Source organism: Equus caballus, chromosome 16 (assembly GCF_041296265.1).
Source record: "Equus caballus isolate H_3958 breed thoroughbred chromosome 16, TB-T2T, whole genome shotgun sequence".
Taxonomy (NCBI): Eukaryota; Metazoa; Chordata; class Mammalia; order Perissodactyla; family Equidae; genus Equus; species Equus caballus.
In genome coordinates this window covers 84,254,854-84,273,572 of record NC_091699.1, presented here as the reverse complement: position 1 = coordinate 84,273,572, position 18,719 = coordinate 84,254,854, and the positions used below count along the sequence as shown (strand labels likewise).

Below are 18,719 nucleotides of genomic sequence, written 5' to 3'. Positions count from 1 at the left end.
CTGGGCCAGGCTCTGAGGATGAAGGCACAAGTCATGCTGGTTCAGGTTTTCAAGAAATTCATAGTTTGGGGGTGTGTGGGATAGCAGGAATCATTATGATCCAATGTCAATTGATAGAATGATAGTTTATATAGTTGATATAATGTTGATTATGATAAAAAGGGTCAGAACCCTTTCAGTAGTAAGTGACAAAGCAGCAATCCAACCTCGCTTAGGCCAATAAGGAATTTTTTGGCTGATTTAACTTAAAAATCCAGGGTTATGGATTTTTTGTGTGTGATTTTGTGTATGGATTCAGGTGTGATTTGCCCCAGGAATCAGACGATGGCACCAGAATCTAGTTTCTCTCCCTGCAGCTCTTGGCAATTCTTCCTCAGCATGGGTTCCATTTCTAGAAAGATTCTGTCCCTGTGGCAGCGGTTGGGTCACTGTAGTGGCAGCTTCTCATTTTCTCAGATTCAAGGCTGGCATGGTGGGGGCCTCCTTTGGTGTCAGCAGCCCAGCCAGTGCTTCACCGTCTCTCCTATGTTTGGCCGTGCATGGGTCTCCGACCCATCTCTGAACCAATCACAGGTCCCGAGAATGTGGAGTTCAGAGTGGCTTTGGTCTGGGTCACATGTTCATCCATGGAGCTGGGGGTGGACTGGAGCCCGTGGATTCTCAATCCTCTGGGAAGAGGGTAATCACCCAGCAGGAAGCTGTACTGTCAAAAGTGAACACATGTCCTTAACCAGTGGAGAAAGTGTTGAGTACAATAAAGATGTGGCTGAGAAGCTGTAGGAGCACAGAGGAGGGAGGGGGGTGTCTTCTGGAGGTGGTGTTTAAACTGAGCCTTGAATGCTGAGCACAGTTTTGTAAAGGAGTGTTGCAGGCAGAGGCAGCGCGGGTGCCAAGGAGAGAAGGGCCCTCAGTGCGATGGCTTCGGAATGGCCTGAGGTGGGGTTGGTGAGGGGCTGTGGGCAGAGAGGTGGCAGGAGATGATAGCAGAGCCAGGTTCTGGTAGCCTTGAATGCCATGGTGAAGAGTGTGGACCTAGTCTGAAGGCAGTGGTGGTGTCCAGCATCAGGAGCCTGGTTTGTGAGTGTGCTGAGAGGTGAGAACAGGGAAACGGGGAAGGGTGGGATGAAGGAGGGGCTTACGATTTGGAATAAGATGCCTCATAAAATATTCCCCACCCACCCAACTCATATTCCTTCCGACAACTAGAAATTCATTTGTGTCCCTTTGGAACTCCAGAGTGGACCAAGTCTGTCAATGTCGTGTGTATCTCTTTGGATTAGGTTTGACTGTGGGTGACAGAAAACCTCAAATCATAGCTGTGTGACTGGGTAGAAGTTTATTTCTCTCTCATGAATAAAGTCTAGAAGTAAGTGATCCAGGGGTGGTATGGAATGCCACAACCATTGTGGACCCACTTCTTTATGTGTTGCTCTGCCAGCCTTGTCATGTGGCTTTTGCCTCATGGTCCAAGATGGCTGCCTGAGTTCCACCTCTCAGGTCTACATTCTATTCAGCAGGAGGAGGAAGGGTGAGGAATGTCATGACTCTTTCTTTAACGGCACCTCCCAAAAGTTACATATCCACTTCTACTTACATGTCATTGCCCAGAATTTAGTCACATGGCCACACCTGGTTACAAGGGAGGCTGGGACATATAGTGTTTATTCTCAGTAGCCTCGTGACCAGCTAAAACTGAGGGTTTCTATTGCAAAGGAAAAAGGGAAAATGGGGATTGGGTAACAACTGGCAATTTCTTTCGCATTTGCGCTTCTGTAAAGATAGCAAATAATCTGCCCTCTTACTCTGATTGACTAGTCGTGGCAGCCTGCAAAGCCGTGTTGGAAGGATTTTGAAGTTTTACAGTGAAAAGATGATAAGATAGATAGGCAGCGTCTGAAATGCTTCAGGAGAGTGAAGTGGAAATGCAGGGGCTGTTATTTGCTGTCCTCTGCTCCAGTGGTTCTCAGCCTTGGGGTGGGACCTGGACATTTGCATTTTTAAAAAAACTTTTTATTCTGGAAAATTTCAAACATATACAGAAGCAGAGAGAGTAATATAATGAAGCTGCTTCTTCATGTTACCCAGCCCAGTAGTTGTCAGCTCATGGCCAATGTTCCTAACAATTTCTCCCACCCCTGGGTTATTTTGAAGTGTATTACTCATATGATTTTGTCTGTAAATATTTTAGTACGTATCTGTAAGAGGCAAGGATTCCCATTTTTAAACATAAACATGATACCATCATCATGCCCAGAAAAACCAACTAAAATTCCCCAACATGGTCAAATACCCAGTCAGAGTTCACAGTTCCCCAGCACTGGTCGTGTGTTAAAGCTCGGAATACATAATATATGTATATTTTTTGGGTTGATGTTCCTGCTCACTCAGTTAGTCAAATTCTTCATTTCTGAAGCAGCCCAGGGGGCCCAAGGAAATGGGCGTTGCGATGTCGGGAGAATCCCAGGCTGACTCAGGTGATCTAATCCTGCTCTCTCACTGCTTCCCCTCTGTGTAGTGCCACCTGTGTGACAAGATGTTCATGAATGCCACCTTCCTCCGAGGCCACATCCAGCGCAGACATGCGGGCACGGCAGAGGGCATGGCGGAAGGTAGTGAGTCCAGGCAGCAGCCCAGGGCCCTCCTGGGACTGTGGAGGGACCTGGGCTGGTGTTCAGAGGGTGGGGGGCACATACACCACCAAAGCTGCCCTCAGAACCTCATCATCCAGTTGAGGATGGGGTGATCCCACCATCCATCATGGGGGGTTTCACCTGGGGCTGGGAGAGTTTCTGACCACGTGTGTAGGGAAGAAGGGCTGGGAGTCAGACAGGTAGGTTCCAGTCTTAGCTTTGTCTCTTTCTACGAGGTGACCATGGTCAGTGCTCCCCTGTCTGAGTCTCAGTGGCCTTCACTGTGAATGGGGCAGTCAGACGGAGTGACTTTGAAGGGCCTTTCCCTCCTGGCCTTCTGTGAATCTGCTCTTCTCTGATGCTAACTAGGAATAAGCTTAAATGGGGTTAAGGAGCAGCCAGACCAGTTTTTTGACTTTTTTATGTATGTGAGCTTATTATGACTCAATCACTTTAATTTCGTTGTTTCAAATTCCAAAACAAGTAACAAGGTTATATGTTTTCCCCACAAAGAGATTTGCGTACTTTATATCCATTTTTTGAGGTTCAATAAGAAATAGCTGTTAAAACATAAAACATAGATATGAAAATATAAATATAATGTAAATATAAAAATACTATTAAATAAAAATTTTTTCTTATCTTCCTTTATTTTAATTTCCTTTTCAAAGAACAGACTTAGACTTTGAAATAGCACCATTTACCTAGTTCCTATGCATTTATTATATATCTAATTCTTCTTGGTTCTGAATTGGAGGCTGCTAAAGAAAAATAGATTTTCTACTTCTTAAATAGTTTTTTTTCTGATAAAAATATGTCTTTGAAGAGATATTTGTATACCCATGTTCATAGCAGTGTTATTCACAGTAGCTAAGATATGGAAGCAACCCAAATGTCCATTTGATGGATGGATAAGCAAATGAATGGATAAGCAAAATGTGGTATATACATGCTAAGGAATATTATTCAGCCTTAAACAAAATGGAAATTCTGCAATATGATACAACATGGATGAATCTTGAGGACATTATGCTAAATGAAATAACTCATTCACAAAAGGACAAATACTGTATGATTTCACATATATGAGGTGTCTAGAGTAGTCAAATTCATAGAAACAGAAAGTAGAATGGTGGTTGCCAGGGGCTGGGAGTAAGGGGATGGGGGGTCATTGTTTAATGGGTACAGAGTTTCTGTCTTACAAGATGAAAAGAGATATGGAGATAGATGGTGGTGATGGTTGCACAACATTATGAATGTATTTAATACTGCTGAACTGTACATTTAAAAATGATTAAGATGGCAAATTTTGTGTTGTGTGTATTTTAATACAATAAAAAAATTGGGAAAAATGCCTTTGATATAGAAAATTTAAATACAGGAATGTAGAAAACCAAAAATAAAAACCATGGGCAATATCACCTGCAGTTAATATTTTGGTGTATTCTCTGTCACTGCTCTTCCGTTTACATATATAATTGTATAGCACGCAGTTTTGACTATCGCTTTTTTCCAATTAAGAATATATTACATTTTCCAATGTCATTAAATCATCTTTGAAAACATGATTTTTTTAATGACTGAATAGTATTCCATCATGTGGCTATCATGATTTATTTCACAATTGAATTATTTCATAATTTGTATGGGTTACTCAAAAATTTCCCTATTATAAATCACATGATGATCACCAATCTTGTGTATAAATCCTTGTGCATATTCCTTACCATTTCCTTAATGTAAAGGGCTGTAAGGAGAGAGGGAAGATGGTCTTCAGGCAACTTTTGGGGCATTTCTGTTCATGACCTTTTTATTCTCGGGCAGCTGGCTCTCGGATACCCCAGCTCTGCTGTTCCATACTCACCTCAAATCACTTTATTAACCCAAATTAATTTTGACTGCATCTAAACATTGCTTGTTTCCAAAAAGTCCAATCTGAAAAAAGCCTTTTCAAAGAAAGGCTTAGAGTTTAATAACAGTACCGTCTATCTAATGATCACTAAATGTACTTTAAAGAGTAACGTGTTCGTGTACAGCTGGTGTCTTTTTCATTAACCCTTGGATCTTGGTTTATCAGTATGTGTTTTAGTTAAGAGTATTCTTTTATAATTCATTCTTTGTTTAAAATCTTAAAAAATTTAAAGTCTACAGTTTAAGCAACCTTGACTGAAAGTTTCCTTCATAATTCATGCTGCCTTTTTTCGTTTTGTACAACTATACATTTAGACTATATTATGGAAAAAAGTGAACTTAAAACTAGAATTATTTTCCTTACTTGAAGCTCCTCGCTGATAGCTGTCGGGATGCATAGACCTGTTCTTTGGGGTCCTAACCAGTGTGTGCGTGCTATTTGCTATTCTGCTTCTGTTACTCTACTAATTTTGCGTCCACATTTCCGTGTGTCAGTACGGTCAAAACAGGTATTTTAAAGGACAATAATAGTAACATTTATTGAGCTGTCATGCCAGGCACAACGCTGACAACTTTGCTTTGTCACGTTTCGTCCTCATAACAGCCCTCTGAGGTAGGTGCTATTTTCCATTTTCCAGTTTGGGGAAACAGTTATGTCGTCTGCCCGAGGTCAGTGTGCAGTGGAAGTGGCAAAGCTAGCCTCAGACTAAGGTGGGACTGATTGCATAGGTGAGGAATGTACTGACTTTTGCACTTAAACTGGTCCCCCTCTTTTTGCATGGACTCCACAGGAAAACAGAAGAAGCAGGAACAGCCAGTGGAGGAGGTGTTAGAAGAGCTGCGGGCCAAGCTAAAGTGGACCCAAGGGGAGCTGGAAGCCCAGCGTGAGGCTGAGAGGCGGCGGCAGCTCCAGGTGGGCACGGAGGGCAGAGGTAAGGGAGGCTCGGCCGTGGGCGACCTGGGAGACCCATGATGCTCCTTATCGACAGGGCCCAAATGCTGGCTGGTTTCCCAGAGCCGGGTGTCAGAGCTAGGATCGCAGGTTCCTGGATGTGGCAGATGATTTTAGGTCGTCTGGAAAGGAAAATCCAGTTATTTTGGCAGACCTGTGTGGTCAAAAGTAGGGCAGAGAGTTGCAGTTTCCTGCGTTATTCAGCGCCCTCTGAGGGCGTTTGAACCTGAATTTTCACTTCTTACACCGTGCTCTTAGCTTTTTGAGGACAAAGACTGGATAAGCTCCAGAATCCAGCCCAGAGGAGGTACTCAGGAAATACCTGTAGAATGAAAATGCATAAACTTGCCTCCCTCGTTCCTTCATTTATTCATTCATCACTCATTCCCTCAGCATGCATTTATTGAGCACCACCTATGCCAGGCATTGTGAGGAACATAAAGAGAGAAAAGACATTATCCCCATCCTCAAGGGACTTTACACTTCAGAAAAGCCTTGTTCCATTCCATGTCCGGACAGTGGGGACCGTGGGATGAGTGTCCTTTGGGTCTCCATAGTGACTTGCGTGGACAAGGGGCCCTAGCAGTTTCTCAGTAAATATTTGTCATAATGTGGAATTAATGATTCTGTTGTTTTGCTTTTCTTTGTAGGAAGCAGAGATCACTCGTCAGAGGGAAATGGAAGCTAAGAAAGACTTTGATGAGTGGAAAGAAAAAGAGCGGGCCAAGCTCTATGGGGAAATAGACAAGCTAAAAAAATTATTTTGGGATGAATTTAAAACTGTTGCCAACCATAACTCTACGCTAGAAGAGGTACCCAATATGAAAGCCTTCTCAATGTTCTTTGGTGAAAATCTGCTTATTTGTTCTCATAATTCAGTTCTTAGTTTGTACTGGTTTTATTTCATCTGCCATTGGGAGCTAATATGCTATGAGGCCAGATACTAGAGGGCGGTGCCTGAGATTGAATACCTGCTCTATCATATACTGACTGTGTGACCTTGGGCAAGTTACTTAACCTTCCTGTGCCTCAGCTTCTTTTCTGTAAGATAGGTTGCTGGAAGGGTTAAATTAGCACAGAGACAGCACTAAACGTTATCTGGCACACAGTAAGAATTGCCTAGATATCATGCTTATTTTTGCAAAGGGCTTTCATCACTGGACAAGAAATGAGGCAAAATTTAAATTAATGCATTTTTCTTCCAACAAATATTTGCTGAGCGCTGGTCACCTGCCAGGCAGTCTGCTGGGGTCTGTGGAGGTCACACTTGGTAGCTAACATTCACTGCCTGTGTTTACTGTTTTCCAGCCACACTGCGGAGCGCTTTACACACCCTCACTTCCGATCGTCGTAACAACCAAACAACCATAACATTCTCAAAGTCGGTACCTCCTTAGTTTATTAATTTATTTGTTAAAATTCTTTGTTTTGTTAAAAGCTTTTTATCATTCCTCCTTTACGGGTGAAGACAGTGAGGCCACATAGCTTGCCCAAGGTCACACAGCTTTAAGAGGCAGAGCTGGGTTCTGGTCCCAGTTCCTGAAACTTTGAAGCCCCTGCTGTTCTTCCGAAGGTGCTATCAAGTTTATTCAGGGAAACCTTATTAAACTGATCCCTGGACAGCATCTTCCCGTAGAAGCCTGGATGACTACAACTGTCTAAGGGAAAAAGTTTTGGGGAGGAATATTTTTGGAATGTGTGTAGCTCTAATTGGTCCTCCTAACATCAAGGAGAATCTTTCTTGTTTTTCAAAATGAACTGTCAAAGAGTGTTTCTCATAATCGTTTCATGTTTTTTCTAAAGAAACATCTAGACAACTTTTCCAGAGGGGGATTGTCATAGGATGCGCTTGGAGTCTTCAGTGATCCAGCGTCTTAATCTGAGACGGGAAGCTGAGGATGGAAGGCGGAGGGGTTGAAATGAGAGTCGTGTGTGTGTGTGTGTGTGTGTGTGTGCGCGCGCGCACGCGTGTGCGTGTGTGTGCGTGTGTGTGCACGTGTGATTATCTGTAGTGACCTGAGCCCTCCTGTCCTAAATGTGCCCCCCGTGTGGTCAGGGATGATCTGTGGAAGACAAGATGTTGCTCTGCCGTGTGAACCTCATGCTCCTAACCCCCAGCTCCATACCCACCATTCCTGAGCTCGTCTACACCTCTCCCGACTCCCACACTTCCCTGACAAGGTGCCAGCTGATGAGACATTTGGTAAATAGGTATTGATTTGATTTTGGAGTTGTTCAGAAACCACCTCATCAAGAGTCAAAGGGTTGCTCTTGGTTAGAAATTCTGAGTTTTGGTAGATGAGGACATGATTCTTACCATCCATGGTTTCCTTCTGACTTGATCTCATTCTCCTAAACTGGAACATCCATTTCTTTGTGTGTTTCTCCTATCGGACTGCTTATGTTGTGTTTTTGTGTTTGTGTGTCTCCCCCGTCTCCTCTCACCTGACATTTTATTATTTTACTTTTATTACAGTTAGGAACCAAACTGGATACAAAATTCTCAGTGTAGTTGGATAATTATTTTGTTAATTTATTTTTAAAATTTTGGGGGTAAAAACATAAGATTCTATTTAGAGTGATTGTGAAACTCTGTAAGACAGGCCATTTTCAAAATGCAGGAGAAGATTCTCCTTGATGTTAAGAGGGCCAATGAGAGCTAAATATGTTTTCAAAATATTTCTTCTCAAAACTTTCCCCCGTTACAGAAATCTGAGTTTCCTTTGGCTCAGTTACCTGACTGAAGAGAAAACTTTAGATTAGATGTAGGGTAAATCCAGGAGTCCCCAGTTCAGGGAAGATACCATGAGGGTTTGTAATGCCAAGACAGCCAGCTCTCTGGTTGTCACGAGCAGCAGTGTGTAGACAGAAGTGACCCACTAGAGGCTGAGAGTTGGGCATACATCTGATAAAGCATTCGACTGTGAAAGTATTCGAGGGCTTCAGAAGGTGAACATTTGGACCTAATATTGCTTGAGCAGTAATCGAGAAGAGTTAAAGATTAGCAACAACGATGCCAAGTTAAACTCAGGGACTTGCAGTTCATTGAGGCTTCGATAGGGCTTCTGAGATTTATTTAGAAACAGAGATGGAGTTATTTGCTTTGTTACTGCAGGAGTGATATATTGAAAAATATAACCCTAGTTGGGTGTACAGGCGCCTTCTCTTGGATCCACTTTTCCTTCAGATCACACGCTGCTAGCTCAGGAATCACTAGGCATTGGTGACGGCTCCAAGCCGGGCAAAGCCAGGCCTTCTTGGTGACAGCCAGAATATTTCTGTGGGAGGAGGGCCAGGAGTCCTCAGGGAACGGTCTGGGGTGCCTGAGACCTTTCCAGAGGCTTACAAATCTGATTCTCTTCAGCCTTTTCAAGACTGAGGAGGAAATGGGGCAGCTGTCAGGCGAGCTTTGGGTTTGAATACAGCAGAATTTCAGTGCAATTGAAATCCCACTCTTGAATTCTCTTCTTCCATGGGAACTTGCTTCTCCTCTGCAAGGACTGAGCTCTCAGGAGAACTCTAGTGAAGGGGAGTGTGGACTTGTGTGATTAGCAGGTGTGCAGCTATCTAGCGGGGACAAGTTTGGGGTTTGTTGTTGGGTTAAGGTGTGCTCTTCTGACACTGCTCAAGGGCCAAAGACACCATCGTGATCAGATCTTCATCCAAATAAAACTATGCCCTGGCCTTTGCAGAAACTGCAGGCACTGCAGTCCCACAGTGTGATCGAGTCCCATCTGGGGTCGCTGCAGGATGAGGAGTCGGAGGAGCGACTCAGGCAGGCGCAGGAGCTCCAGGCGCTGAAGGAGAAGATGGATGTTCAGGTGAGCAGACACCCATGCCTTTCTTCCCCAAGCCAGCCAAGAGGCATGTTGTCTTCCAACAAAGATTCTTGTTCTGCCAGGATGTGAAAGCACAGAATAGGGTTCTTTGGCTTCTCAGGTGAGGCTGGTGATGTACATGTGTGCAATATCAGAATATGTACAGCTGTGTCTCTTATTTTGCACTTTTATCTTCATTTTGAGTCCAACCCAGTTGAAAACAACTCTTAGAAAGTGTGACAATCGCTTGGATTTGAAAATATTTGGGATGAATGGTGTGATGGTAAATATTTAACAACTGGCTCTCTGTAACTAAAAAAGCTTTGATTTGTAGCACTTGTCATTTTCCGTGGTATAAATATTCCCACCATGGCTGATTTCGTGCCACCAATGTAAGGTCACTGCATATGAATTGGGACAACTTGTGCACAATCCTCTCTCTTGAACTGGTAGGAGGTGGCCCTGGCCACTGCTGGATGAATCTTACAAACAGTCCAGTTATACATGGTCTGTATCATGGTGATTCCATGATGAGAAAGGGCAGTTGGCACAGTCATTAGATGATGTTGTGCTTCTGTTCCTGTCTTCCAAGAATGTTAACAAAGAGCTTAATGTCTAACAGTCAGCAGTAAAACGTTTCCACTGGTGGATGTTTCACAAGTTTCACATTAAAGAAAGCCATTCTTCTTCTATGAACTCTGTTTACATCCTTTCTTATTTTTCTGTTGACTTCCGTCCCAACTTGTGAGTTTATATAATGTATGGAAATTAAGCCAGTCCTTTGTTCTTGTTGTGGCTATCTTCTCCAATTTTCTGTTGGTCCTTCAACTTTGTTTATTGTGGCTTTGGCCATACAAAATCAATACTATTTATGTGGTTAAAATGATCAATCTTTTGTTTATGGCCACTGTGAGATTTAAAAAGAAAATATTCCTGCGTTTTCTTTTAGTGCTTTCGTGGCCTTATTTATTTATTCATTCATACATACATACCACTTTACTGAGGTACGATTGACATGTAAAAAGCTGTATATGTTTAATGTATATGACTCAATGAGTTTGGGGATAAGTATACACCCTTGAAACCATCACCACCATCAGGCTGTAGACATATCCATGACCTCCCAAGGTTTCCTCCCATCCTTATTATTGTTATTATTTTTGTGTGTGTGGTAATAACACTTAACATGAGATCTACTTCCTTAGCAAATTTTAAGTATACAATACAGTGTATATATATATATCTTGCATAAAAACTTTGTGCTCTTTGACCATAAGCTCCCCATTTTCTCCTCACCTTAGCCCCTGGCAGTCACCATTTTACTCTCTATTTCTATGAGTTTTACTATTTTAAATTCCACATATAAGTGAGATCATGTAGTATTGTCTTTCTGTATCTGGTTTATTTCACTTAGCATGCTGTCCTCTAGGTCCACTCATGTTGATGCAAATGGCAAGATTTCCTTCTTTTTTAAGGCTGAGTAATATTCCAGTGTATTTATATACTACATTTTCTTTATTCATTAATTCGTTGATGAATTATTAGGTTTCCATATTTTGGCTGTTGTGAATAATGCTGCAATGAACATGGAATTGTGGGTATCTCTTTGAGATCATGATTTCAATTCTTTTGGATCAACACCAAGAAGTGGAATTGCTGGATTATATGGTAGTTCTATTTTTAATTTATCTTAACAAGAGAAAAATAAACAAGTTTATTAACATGTATACCTCATATATACTTGGGAGATACCCAGGGAAAATGAGTAACTCTCGGTGTTTAATGTTTTGAGGAGCCTCTGTACTGTTTTCCATAATTGCTGTGCCAATTTACATTCCCACCAACAGTGTGCAAGAGTTTCCTTTTCTTCACATCCTCGCCAACACATATCTTCTTGTTTTTTTAAAATAATAGCCATCTCAGCAGGTGTGAGGTGATAGCTCACTGTGGTTTTATTTGCATTTCTCTGCTGAGTGATGATGTTGAGCACCTTTTCATATTCCTCTTGGCCATTTGTAGGTCTTTGGGGAAATGTCTATTCAAGTCCTTTGATCATTTTTTAATTGTTGTTTGTTTTTTGCTATTGAGTTGTATGAATTCCTTATATTTTGGATATTAACTTCTTATCAAATATATGGTTTGCAAGTATTGTCTGTCGTTCCGTAGCTTGCCTTTTCATTTTGTTGATTGTTTCTTTTGCTGTGCAGAAACTTTTAGTTTGAGGTAATCCCACTTGTTTAGCTTTGCTTTTGTTGCCTGTGCTTTTGATGTCACATCCAAAAATATATTGCCAAGACCAATGTCAAGGAGCTTTTCCTCTATGTTTTCTTCTAGGAGTTTTATGGTTTCAGATCTTACATTTAAATCTTTAATCCATTTTGAGTTATTTTTGTGTATGGTGTAAGATATTGGTCCAAATTCATTCTTTTGCATGTGTATATCCATTTTCCCCAGCACTATTTATTGAAAAGGCTATCCTTTCCGTATTTTGTATGCTGGGTGTCTGTGTTGAAGATTAGTTGACTGTATATGTGTGAGTTTATTTCTGGGTTCCATAGTCTATTCCATTGGTCTATGTGTCTGCTTTTATGCCAATACCATACTGTTTTGATGACTATAGCTTTATAATATAATTTGAAATCAGGAAGTGATGCCTCTAGTTTTGTCTTTTTGCTCAAGATTTCTCTGGGTATTTGGGGTCTTTTGTGGTTCCATATGAGTTTTAGGATTTTTTTTTCTATTTCTGAGAAAAATGTCATTAGAAATTTGATAGGAATTACATTGACTCTGTAAATTGTTTTGGGTAGTATGGACATTTTAACAATATTCTTCCAGTCCATGAGCACAGAATATCTTTCCATTTATTTGTGTCTTCTACTTCATTCATTGGTGTTTTATAGTTTTCAGTGGATAGATCTTTATATCCTTGGTTAAATTTGTTCCTATGTATTTTGTTGTTTCTGATGCTGCTGTAAATGGGATTGTTTTCCTAATTTCTTTTTTGGGTAGTTTGTTGTTAATGTATAGAAATGCAACTGATTTTTACATGCTGATTTTGTATCTTACAACTTTATTGAATTTTTATTCTAACGGTTTTTATTTGGGTGGAGTCTTTAGGGTTTTCTATGTATAAGATCATGTCATGTGCAAATAGAGAGAATTTTACTTCTTCCTTTCCAATTTGAATGCCTTTTATTGCTTTTTCTTGCCTGATTGCTCTTTCTAGGATTTCGCGTACTATGCTGAATAGATGTGGTGAGAGTGGGCATGCTTGTCTTGTTGCTGGTCTTAGGGGAAAAGTGTTCAGCTTTTCACTGTTGAATGTGTTACTCATATATGGCCTTTATTGTGTTGAGATACATTCCTTCTATACCTAATTTGTTGAGAGTTTTTGTACTGAAAGGATATTGGATTTTGTCACATGCTTCTTCCACATCTGTTGAGATGATCATATGATTTTGTCCTTCATTCTGTTAATGTGTTTTACTACATTTATTGATTTGTGTGTGTTGAACCATCCTTGCATCCTGGAATAAATCCCACTTAATAATGATGTATGTTCTTTTAATGTGCTGTTGAATTTGATTTGCTTGTATTTTGTGAGGATTTTTGATCCATGTACATTAGGGATATTGGCCTGTAATTTTTTTCCCTGTAGTTCCCTGGTCTGACTTTTGATAAGAGTATGCTGACCTCATAAGATGAGTTTGGAAGTGTTCCTTCTTCAATGTTTCAGAAGAATTTAGGAATAATTTGCATTAATTCTTTAAATGTTTGATAGAATTCACCAGTGAAGCCATCTGGTTCTAGGCTTTTCTTTATTGGGAGATTTTTGATTACTGATTCAATCTCCTTACTCTTTATTGATCTGTTCAGATATTTTGTTTCTTTATGACTCAGTCTTGGTAGGTTGTATGTTTCTAGGAATTTGTCCATGTCTTCCATATTATCCAATTTATTGGTGTATAATTGTTTGTAGTAGTCTCTTGTGATCCTTTGCATTTTTGTGGAATCAGTTGTAACATCTCTGCTTTCATTTCTGATTTTATTTATTTGAGACTTATCTTTTCTTTTTGCCTAGCTAAGGATTTGTCAATTTCATCTTTTCAGAAAACCAACTCTGTTTTGTTGATCTTTTCTATTCTCTATTTCATTTATATCTACTCTAATCTTTATTATTTTCTTCCTTTTGCTAACTTTGGGCTTAGTTTGTTCTTTTTCTAGTTCCTTGAGGTGCAAAAGTAGGTTGCTAATTTGACATCTTTCTGTTTTCTTAATGTGGAAGTTTATCGATATAAACTTCCTTCTTAGAACTGCTTTTTCTGCATCCCATAAGTTTTGATATTTGTGTTTCCACTTTTGTTTGTCACAAGATATGTTTTGTTCCCCCTTTGATTTCTTCTTTGACCGTTGGTTGTTCAGGAGTGTGTAGTTTAATTTCCACTTATTTGTGAATTTTCCTATTTCTTTCCTGCTATTGATTTCTAGTTTCATAGTATTATGGTTGGAAAAGATTAACTTGATCTGATTTCAAGCTTAAATTGGTAAGACTTGTTGCGTGGGCTGCCATATGATCTATCCTGGAGAATGTTCGTTGGGTGCTTGAGAAGAATGTGTATTCTGCTACTTTTGGATGGAGTGTTCTGTATATGTCTGTTTAGTCCATTTGGTCTATGGTGCTGTTCAAGTCCACTGTTTCACTGTTGATTTTCTGTCTGGATGATATATCTGTTGTTGAAAGTGGGTATTGAAGTCTCCTACTATTATTGTATTGCTGTTTATTTCTCCCTTCAGTTCTGTTAATATTTGCTTTATATGTTTAGGTGCTCTGATGTTGGGTGCATATGTATTTACAATTGTTATATCCTCCTGATGAATTGACCCCTTCATCATTATATATAGACCTTCTTTATCTCTTGTAATAGTTTTTGACTTAAAGTCTATGTTGTCTGATATAAGTGTCATTACCCTTGTTTTCTTTTGGTTACCATTGGCATGAAATACCTTTTTCCATCCCTTCAGTTTTAGCCTATGTGTGTACTTAAAGCTGAAGTGAGTCTCTTGCAGGCAGCATATAATTGGATCTTGTTTTTTTTTTTTTTTTTTTTTGTGGTGAGAAAGATTGGCTTTGAGCTAATGTCTGTTGCCAATACTCTTTTTGCCTGAGGAAGATTATTGCTGAGCTAACATCTGTGCCAATCTTCCTCTATTTTGTATGTGGGATGCTACCACAGCATGGCTTGATGAACAGTATGTAGGTAATTGGCTGGGATCTGAACCTGCAAACCCTGGGCTGACGAAGCACAGTGCACAAACTTAACCACTATGACACTGGGCTGGCCCCTGGATCTTGTTTTTTTCATCCGTTCAGTTGCTCTTCATCTTTTGATTGGAGAATTTAATCTGTTTAAATTTGAAGTAATTATTGATAGGTAAGGACATACCGTTGCTATTTTGTTAATTTTCAGACTGTTTTGTGGTTCCTTTGTCCCTTTCTTCCTCTCTTGCTGTCTTCCTTTGTGATTTGATGATTTTTTTTGTAGTGGAATGCTTTGATTTCTTTCTCTTTCTCTTTTATGTATCTGCTACAGGTTTTTTCTTTGTGATCATATGAGGCTTGCATAAATGTCTTGTAGTTACAGCAGCTTATTTTCAGTTGATAACAACTTAACTCTGATTGCATACAATACTCTACACTTTACTTCTCCTCCTCCATACTTCCTGGTGTCCACAAGCCGGCCAGCAGCATCTGTGGCCAGTTGTTGAGATCCATCTGCCAGCACCAAGAGCCAGTTCAGCTGTGCCGATTCCTTTAGTCCTGGGCGGGGTGAGACAGAGTGGGCCCCCTGGGCAGTGTTCCTCAGGCTGGGCACTCTCTCTCATTTTCCCCCATGGGAGAAATTGCAGGCTGAGGGGCTCTCTCTTACCACTGAGCTGGCTGCCTTGGGGAAAGGCTGATGGTAAGGTGATCTTCTTACCTCTGCAATGCATCTGTTCTTGGGTTTCTTGCTCCACTGTGGTGCTGACGCTCTGGGCTTGGTTCCTGGGCTCCCATAAAGGTATTGTCATCTGCCAGTGGTTCAAGGGCTGGAGCATCCTATTCTGCCATCTTGCTGATGTCACTGCTATTTTAAGTCTTTGACCCACCTAGAATTTATTTTGGGTAAGATATGAAATAAGGATCCAAGTTCATATTTTTTTCCAGACAGTTAGCTATTTGTTTGAACATCACCTGTCAGTAACCCATCTTCCCCCAGACTAAGATTCTGTTTTCCCCCATCTTTGTCTGGGCTTTCTGTCCTCTTCACTGCTCTGTCTGCCTCATCATGAGCCAGCACTTTTTCATTCCTGTAGCTTTGTATTGTATTTTAATATCTAGAGAGGCCCGTTTGATAAACCTGTTCTCTTTTCAGAAAACAGAATGGAAGAGGAGAATGAAGGAACTGCAGGAACAGCATGCAGCTCAGAAGAAAGAGGTAGGTGTCGCTGGCTGGTCTGGGGGAGCTTGGTTTCCCGTGACCTCCTCGCATCCTTCGGCACCCCCATCCTTCACCCCGACCTGAAACTGGTGGGCGGATACTTTATCGTTGATACTGTTCCTGGCTGCTGGCCCCCATCAATACACAGAAGGAGTCAGTGGCCCAGAGAGCAGCTTCCCTGGCCAGGAGCAGCAGCCTCCAGGCCTTCCCTCTGAACCCACCACATCCTTTACTCTGTGGCCCCCTCTGTAGCGACCCCTTCAGCCCTCCAAGGAGGGTTATGCGGTAAACTCAGATGAATTGCCTGGTCTTTTGTGTTTGGGCTCTTCTTTGAAATCCCACCCAGGAGGGAACCAGGAGGCTGTGGCCCTCGGTGGGAGTTCAGGCGGAGCCCACATGGGAGAGCTCAGATACTGAGATCCGTGAACAGAGAGTGGCAGGCCTCAGGGCAGGGCAAACAGCCTCTGTAAAAATGTCCCTGAGGAGGTGGCAAAATGAGGAGGAAGCCGATGACCAAGAGCCCAGGTTCTGCCAGCAGAAACCTCACATGAAGGGGCTTGATCAGAGGCTGGCATGTGGTGGACACCCTGTGCCCGTAATTCCCACCTGGTGGGCTTATTTTATTTGAAATACTTAAAAATGGGAAATACATTCAAATTTGTTCCAAAAGTAGAAAAAATATATTAAGGTACACTGAGTAAAGTCTGACTTCCACCCTGTCTCCATCTACCTGTCCCCGACTCCCACCCCACAGGTGACCACTTGTATTGCTTTCCTGTGCATTCTTCTAGAGTTTCTTTATGCAAATATACATAGATAGTCTCATTTTCTCTCGGCTCTTACACCGGAGGCAGCATGTTACCACATTTTCTTCACCTTTTGTTTTCACCTAAAATCATCTATGTGATGATTTTTAAATGGCCTCCATTTACCTGCCGTCCTTCAGTGGGGCCACCCCTGGCAGAGAGCGTTTTTGCCCTGATCCTGGGTGCTTGCATTCAGTTCTGACTTCTCCTCAGGCACAGCTTGAAAATGTCCCCTGGAAGGTGGTCAGTCTTGTTAGGAAGCCACCTGCCTGGGTCTGGAAATGCTGTACCCTGCTTTAGGTGGAACCCCAACCAGCGTTTGCCCGCAGGTGCAGGCACGGCCAACTCTGGGCTCTCACAGATCCCTGCAGACATGTGACTGACCGACTGCCCTGTGCCCACCAGCTGCAGGAACAGAACGAGAGGCTCCAGGCCTCCCTGTCTCAGGATCAGAGGAAAGCAGCGGCCCAGGCCCAGCGCCAGATCAGCGCCCTCCACGCCCAGCTCCAGGAACAAGCCAGGCTCATCGCCTCCCAGGAGGAGATGGTAGGTCTGTCCCTCCTCCCAGCCAGGCCCTGGTCCCCTAGGCCTCTTCCTGGGAGGATATCAGATTCTCTGGACTCATCGGCGCTAGTTCCGTTAGTCAGGCTCTTTAAGGAACCAGAAGAGTCCTCAGGCTGGAGGGGCACAAAGTGGAGAGGATCGGCCTGCCTCCCTCCAGGCTGCAGATGTGCTGTTGTCCTTGGGGTTGTGTAGTGGCTTCACAGTGACACCAGAGACCATATATGTGCCAGCACTTGGTCGATACTTTGCTTTTACTTCATGATCTTCAAGGTAGACATCACCGTCTCCCCATCTTCAATTGACAGATGACAAGGCAGGCTGGAGAAGTCAAGCGCTCGCTTAAGTCCACACAGGGCTTAAGTGACAGGGGTGAGAGTCACCCCTAGCCAGGCAGGTGGAACGCAAAGCTTGTGCTCTTTTCACTTTGTTCTCAGACACAGCTTCTCAACCAACACCTTTTTCGTAAGTGAACAGCCTCTGATGAGGTTGTCAGGTAAACCAGTGTGATGGAAAGGCACTTACTCACTGAGCAGCCTCTCCTGGAATTGGGCCCTGTGACTCTTCACCTGTTGCTGGTAATTCTCTGCCCAGCCCGGGCTCAGCTCCCCATTCTGAGCCCCAGCTTGGTGGAGAAGTGTATCTCTCCCCAGCTGGGCCCCTCCTGTGGTCTCAGGTCCTTGTCATGGTTCTGACACCACCTCCCACACAGCTTCCCTGGGCTGAGAACCCACTGACCCATCTAGTCCATTCTTCCTGCACCCCAGCCATAGTGCACCCAGTCAACGTATCTAACCCACTCCCTTGCTGCTTTTCTTTTTACTGTTCCCCTTAAAACACTTAGCTCCTCACTGCTGGGGCCACCTCAGGTCCAGACTGGAGGTTTCCTCCTTACGTTACCCAGAGCTCTTGTTTGCAGATGTTTCAGTTAGGAAGCCGCTGGCTAAACATAACAAAATAGGTTAATAGAGGTTTATTTTTATTGTGACACCAAAAGAGGTGACAGTTGTTGGCCTTAGTTTGGTAGCAAAATTATGCCATTGGAAATACAGACTGTGTTTTTTTTTTTTAACCATCTTTAGCATGTTGATTTTTGCTCTCATGCTTGACTCTGATAGTTGCAAGATGGCTGCTGTAGCCCCATCCATCACGACCATATTCAATGGAAGAAGTTGATGAAAAGGCCCCTTCCCAAGACTTCTTGTGTTTTATCAGTTAAACCTGTGTTACATGGGCAACTATAGCTGCCAGGAAGGTTAGAAACTGAATAATTAGTTTTACAGTCTCTAGAATAGAGGTGGGCAAAGGAGGAAACAGTTGGAAATGGACATTGGATGAGTCATTCATCAGCAGGTAATAAAAACGAGTCAAGCTTAAGCAGAAGAAGGAATTTGTTTTAAGGTAGACAGGGTATCTCACAGAGCTCAAGGCAGGGGAGCAGCTGAGTCCTGGAGTAAACTGGAACCGGAGGCATGAATGTGGTCAGGATTTTCCTCTGCTCTGTGTCTCTGTTCCTTTCCCTGTATCTGCTTCAAGTTTTTCTTTTACTCTGAAGATCAGCT

General features: G+C 42.3%; 1 protein-coding gene across 4 annotated transcripts in view; it reads left to right on the top strand.

The window, feature by feature from the left end:
- Positions 1-18,719, top strand: part of DZIP1L (DAZ interacting zinc finger protein 1 like) — a 42,481-nt gene that overhangs the window by 9,803 nt on the left and 13,959 nt on the right. For all 4 annotated transcript variants that reach the window (XM_023620994.2, XM_070239096.1, XM_070239097.1 and 1 more), the window contains 6 exons: positions 2,516-2,609; positions 5,333-5,454; positions 6,144-6,305; positions 9,186-9,314; positions 15,725-15,787; positions 17,002-17,142. In XM_023620994.2, the coding sequence (XP_023476762.2) occupies positions 2,516-2,609; positions 5,333-5,454; positions 6,144-6,305; positions 9,186-9,314; positions 15,725-15,787; positions 17,002-17,142 (711 nt within the window). The remainder of the gene's footprint in view (positions 1-2,515; positions 2,610-5,332; positions 5,455-6,143; positions 6,306-9,185; positions 9,315-15,724; positions 15,788-17,001; positions 17,143-18,719) is intronic.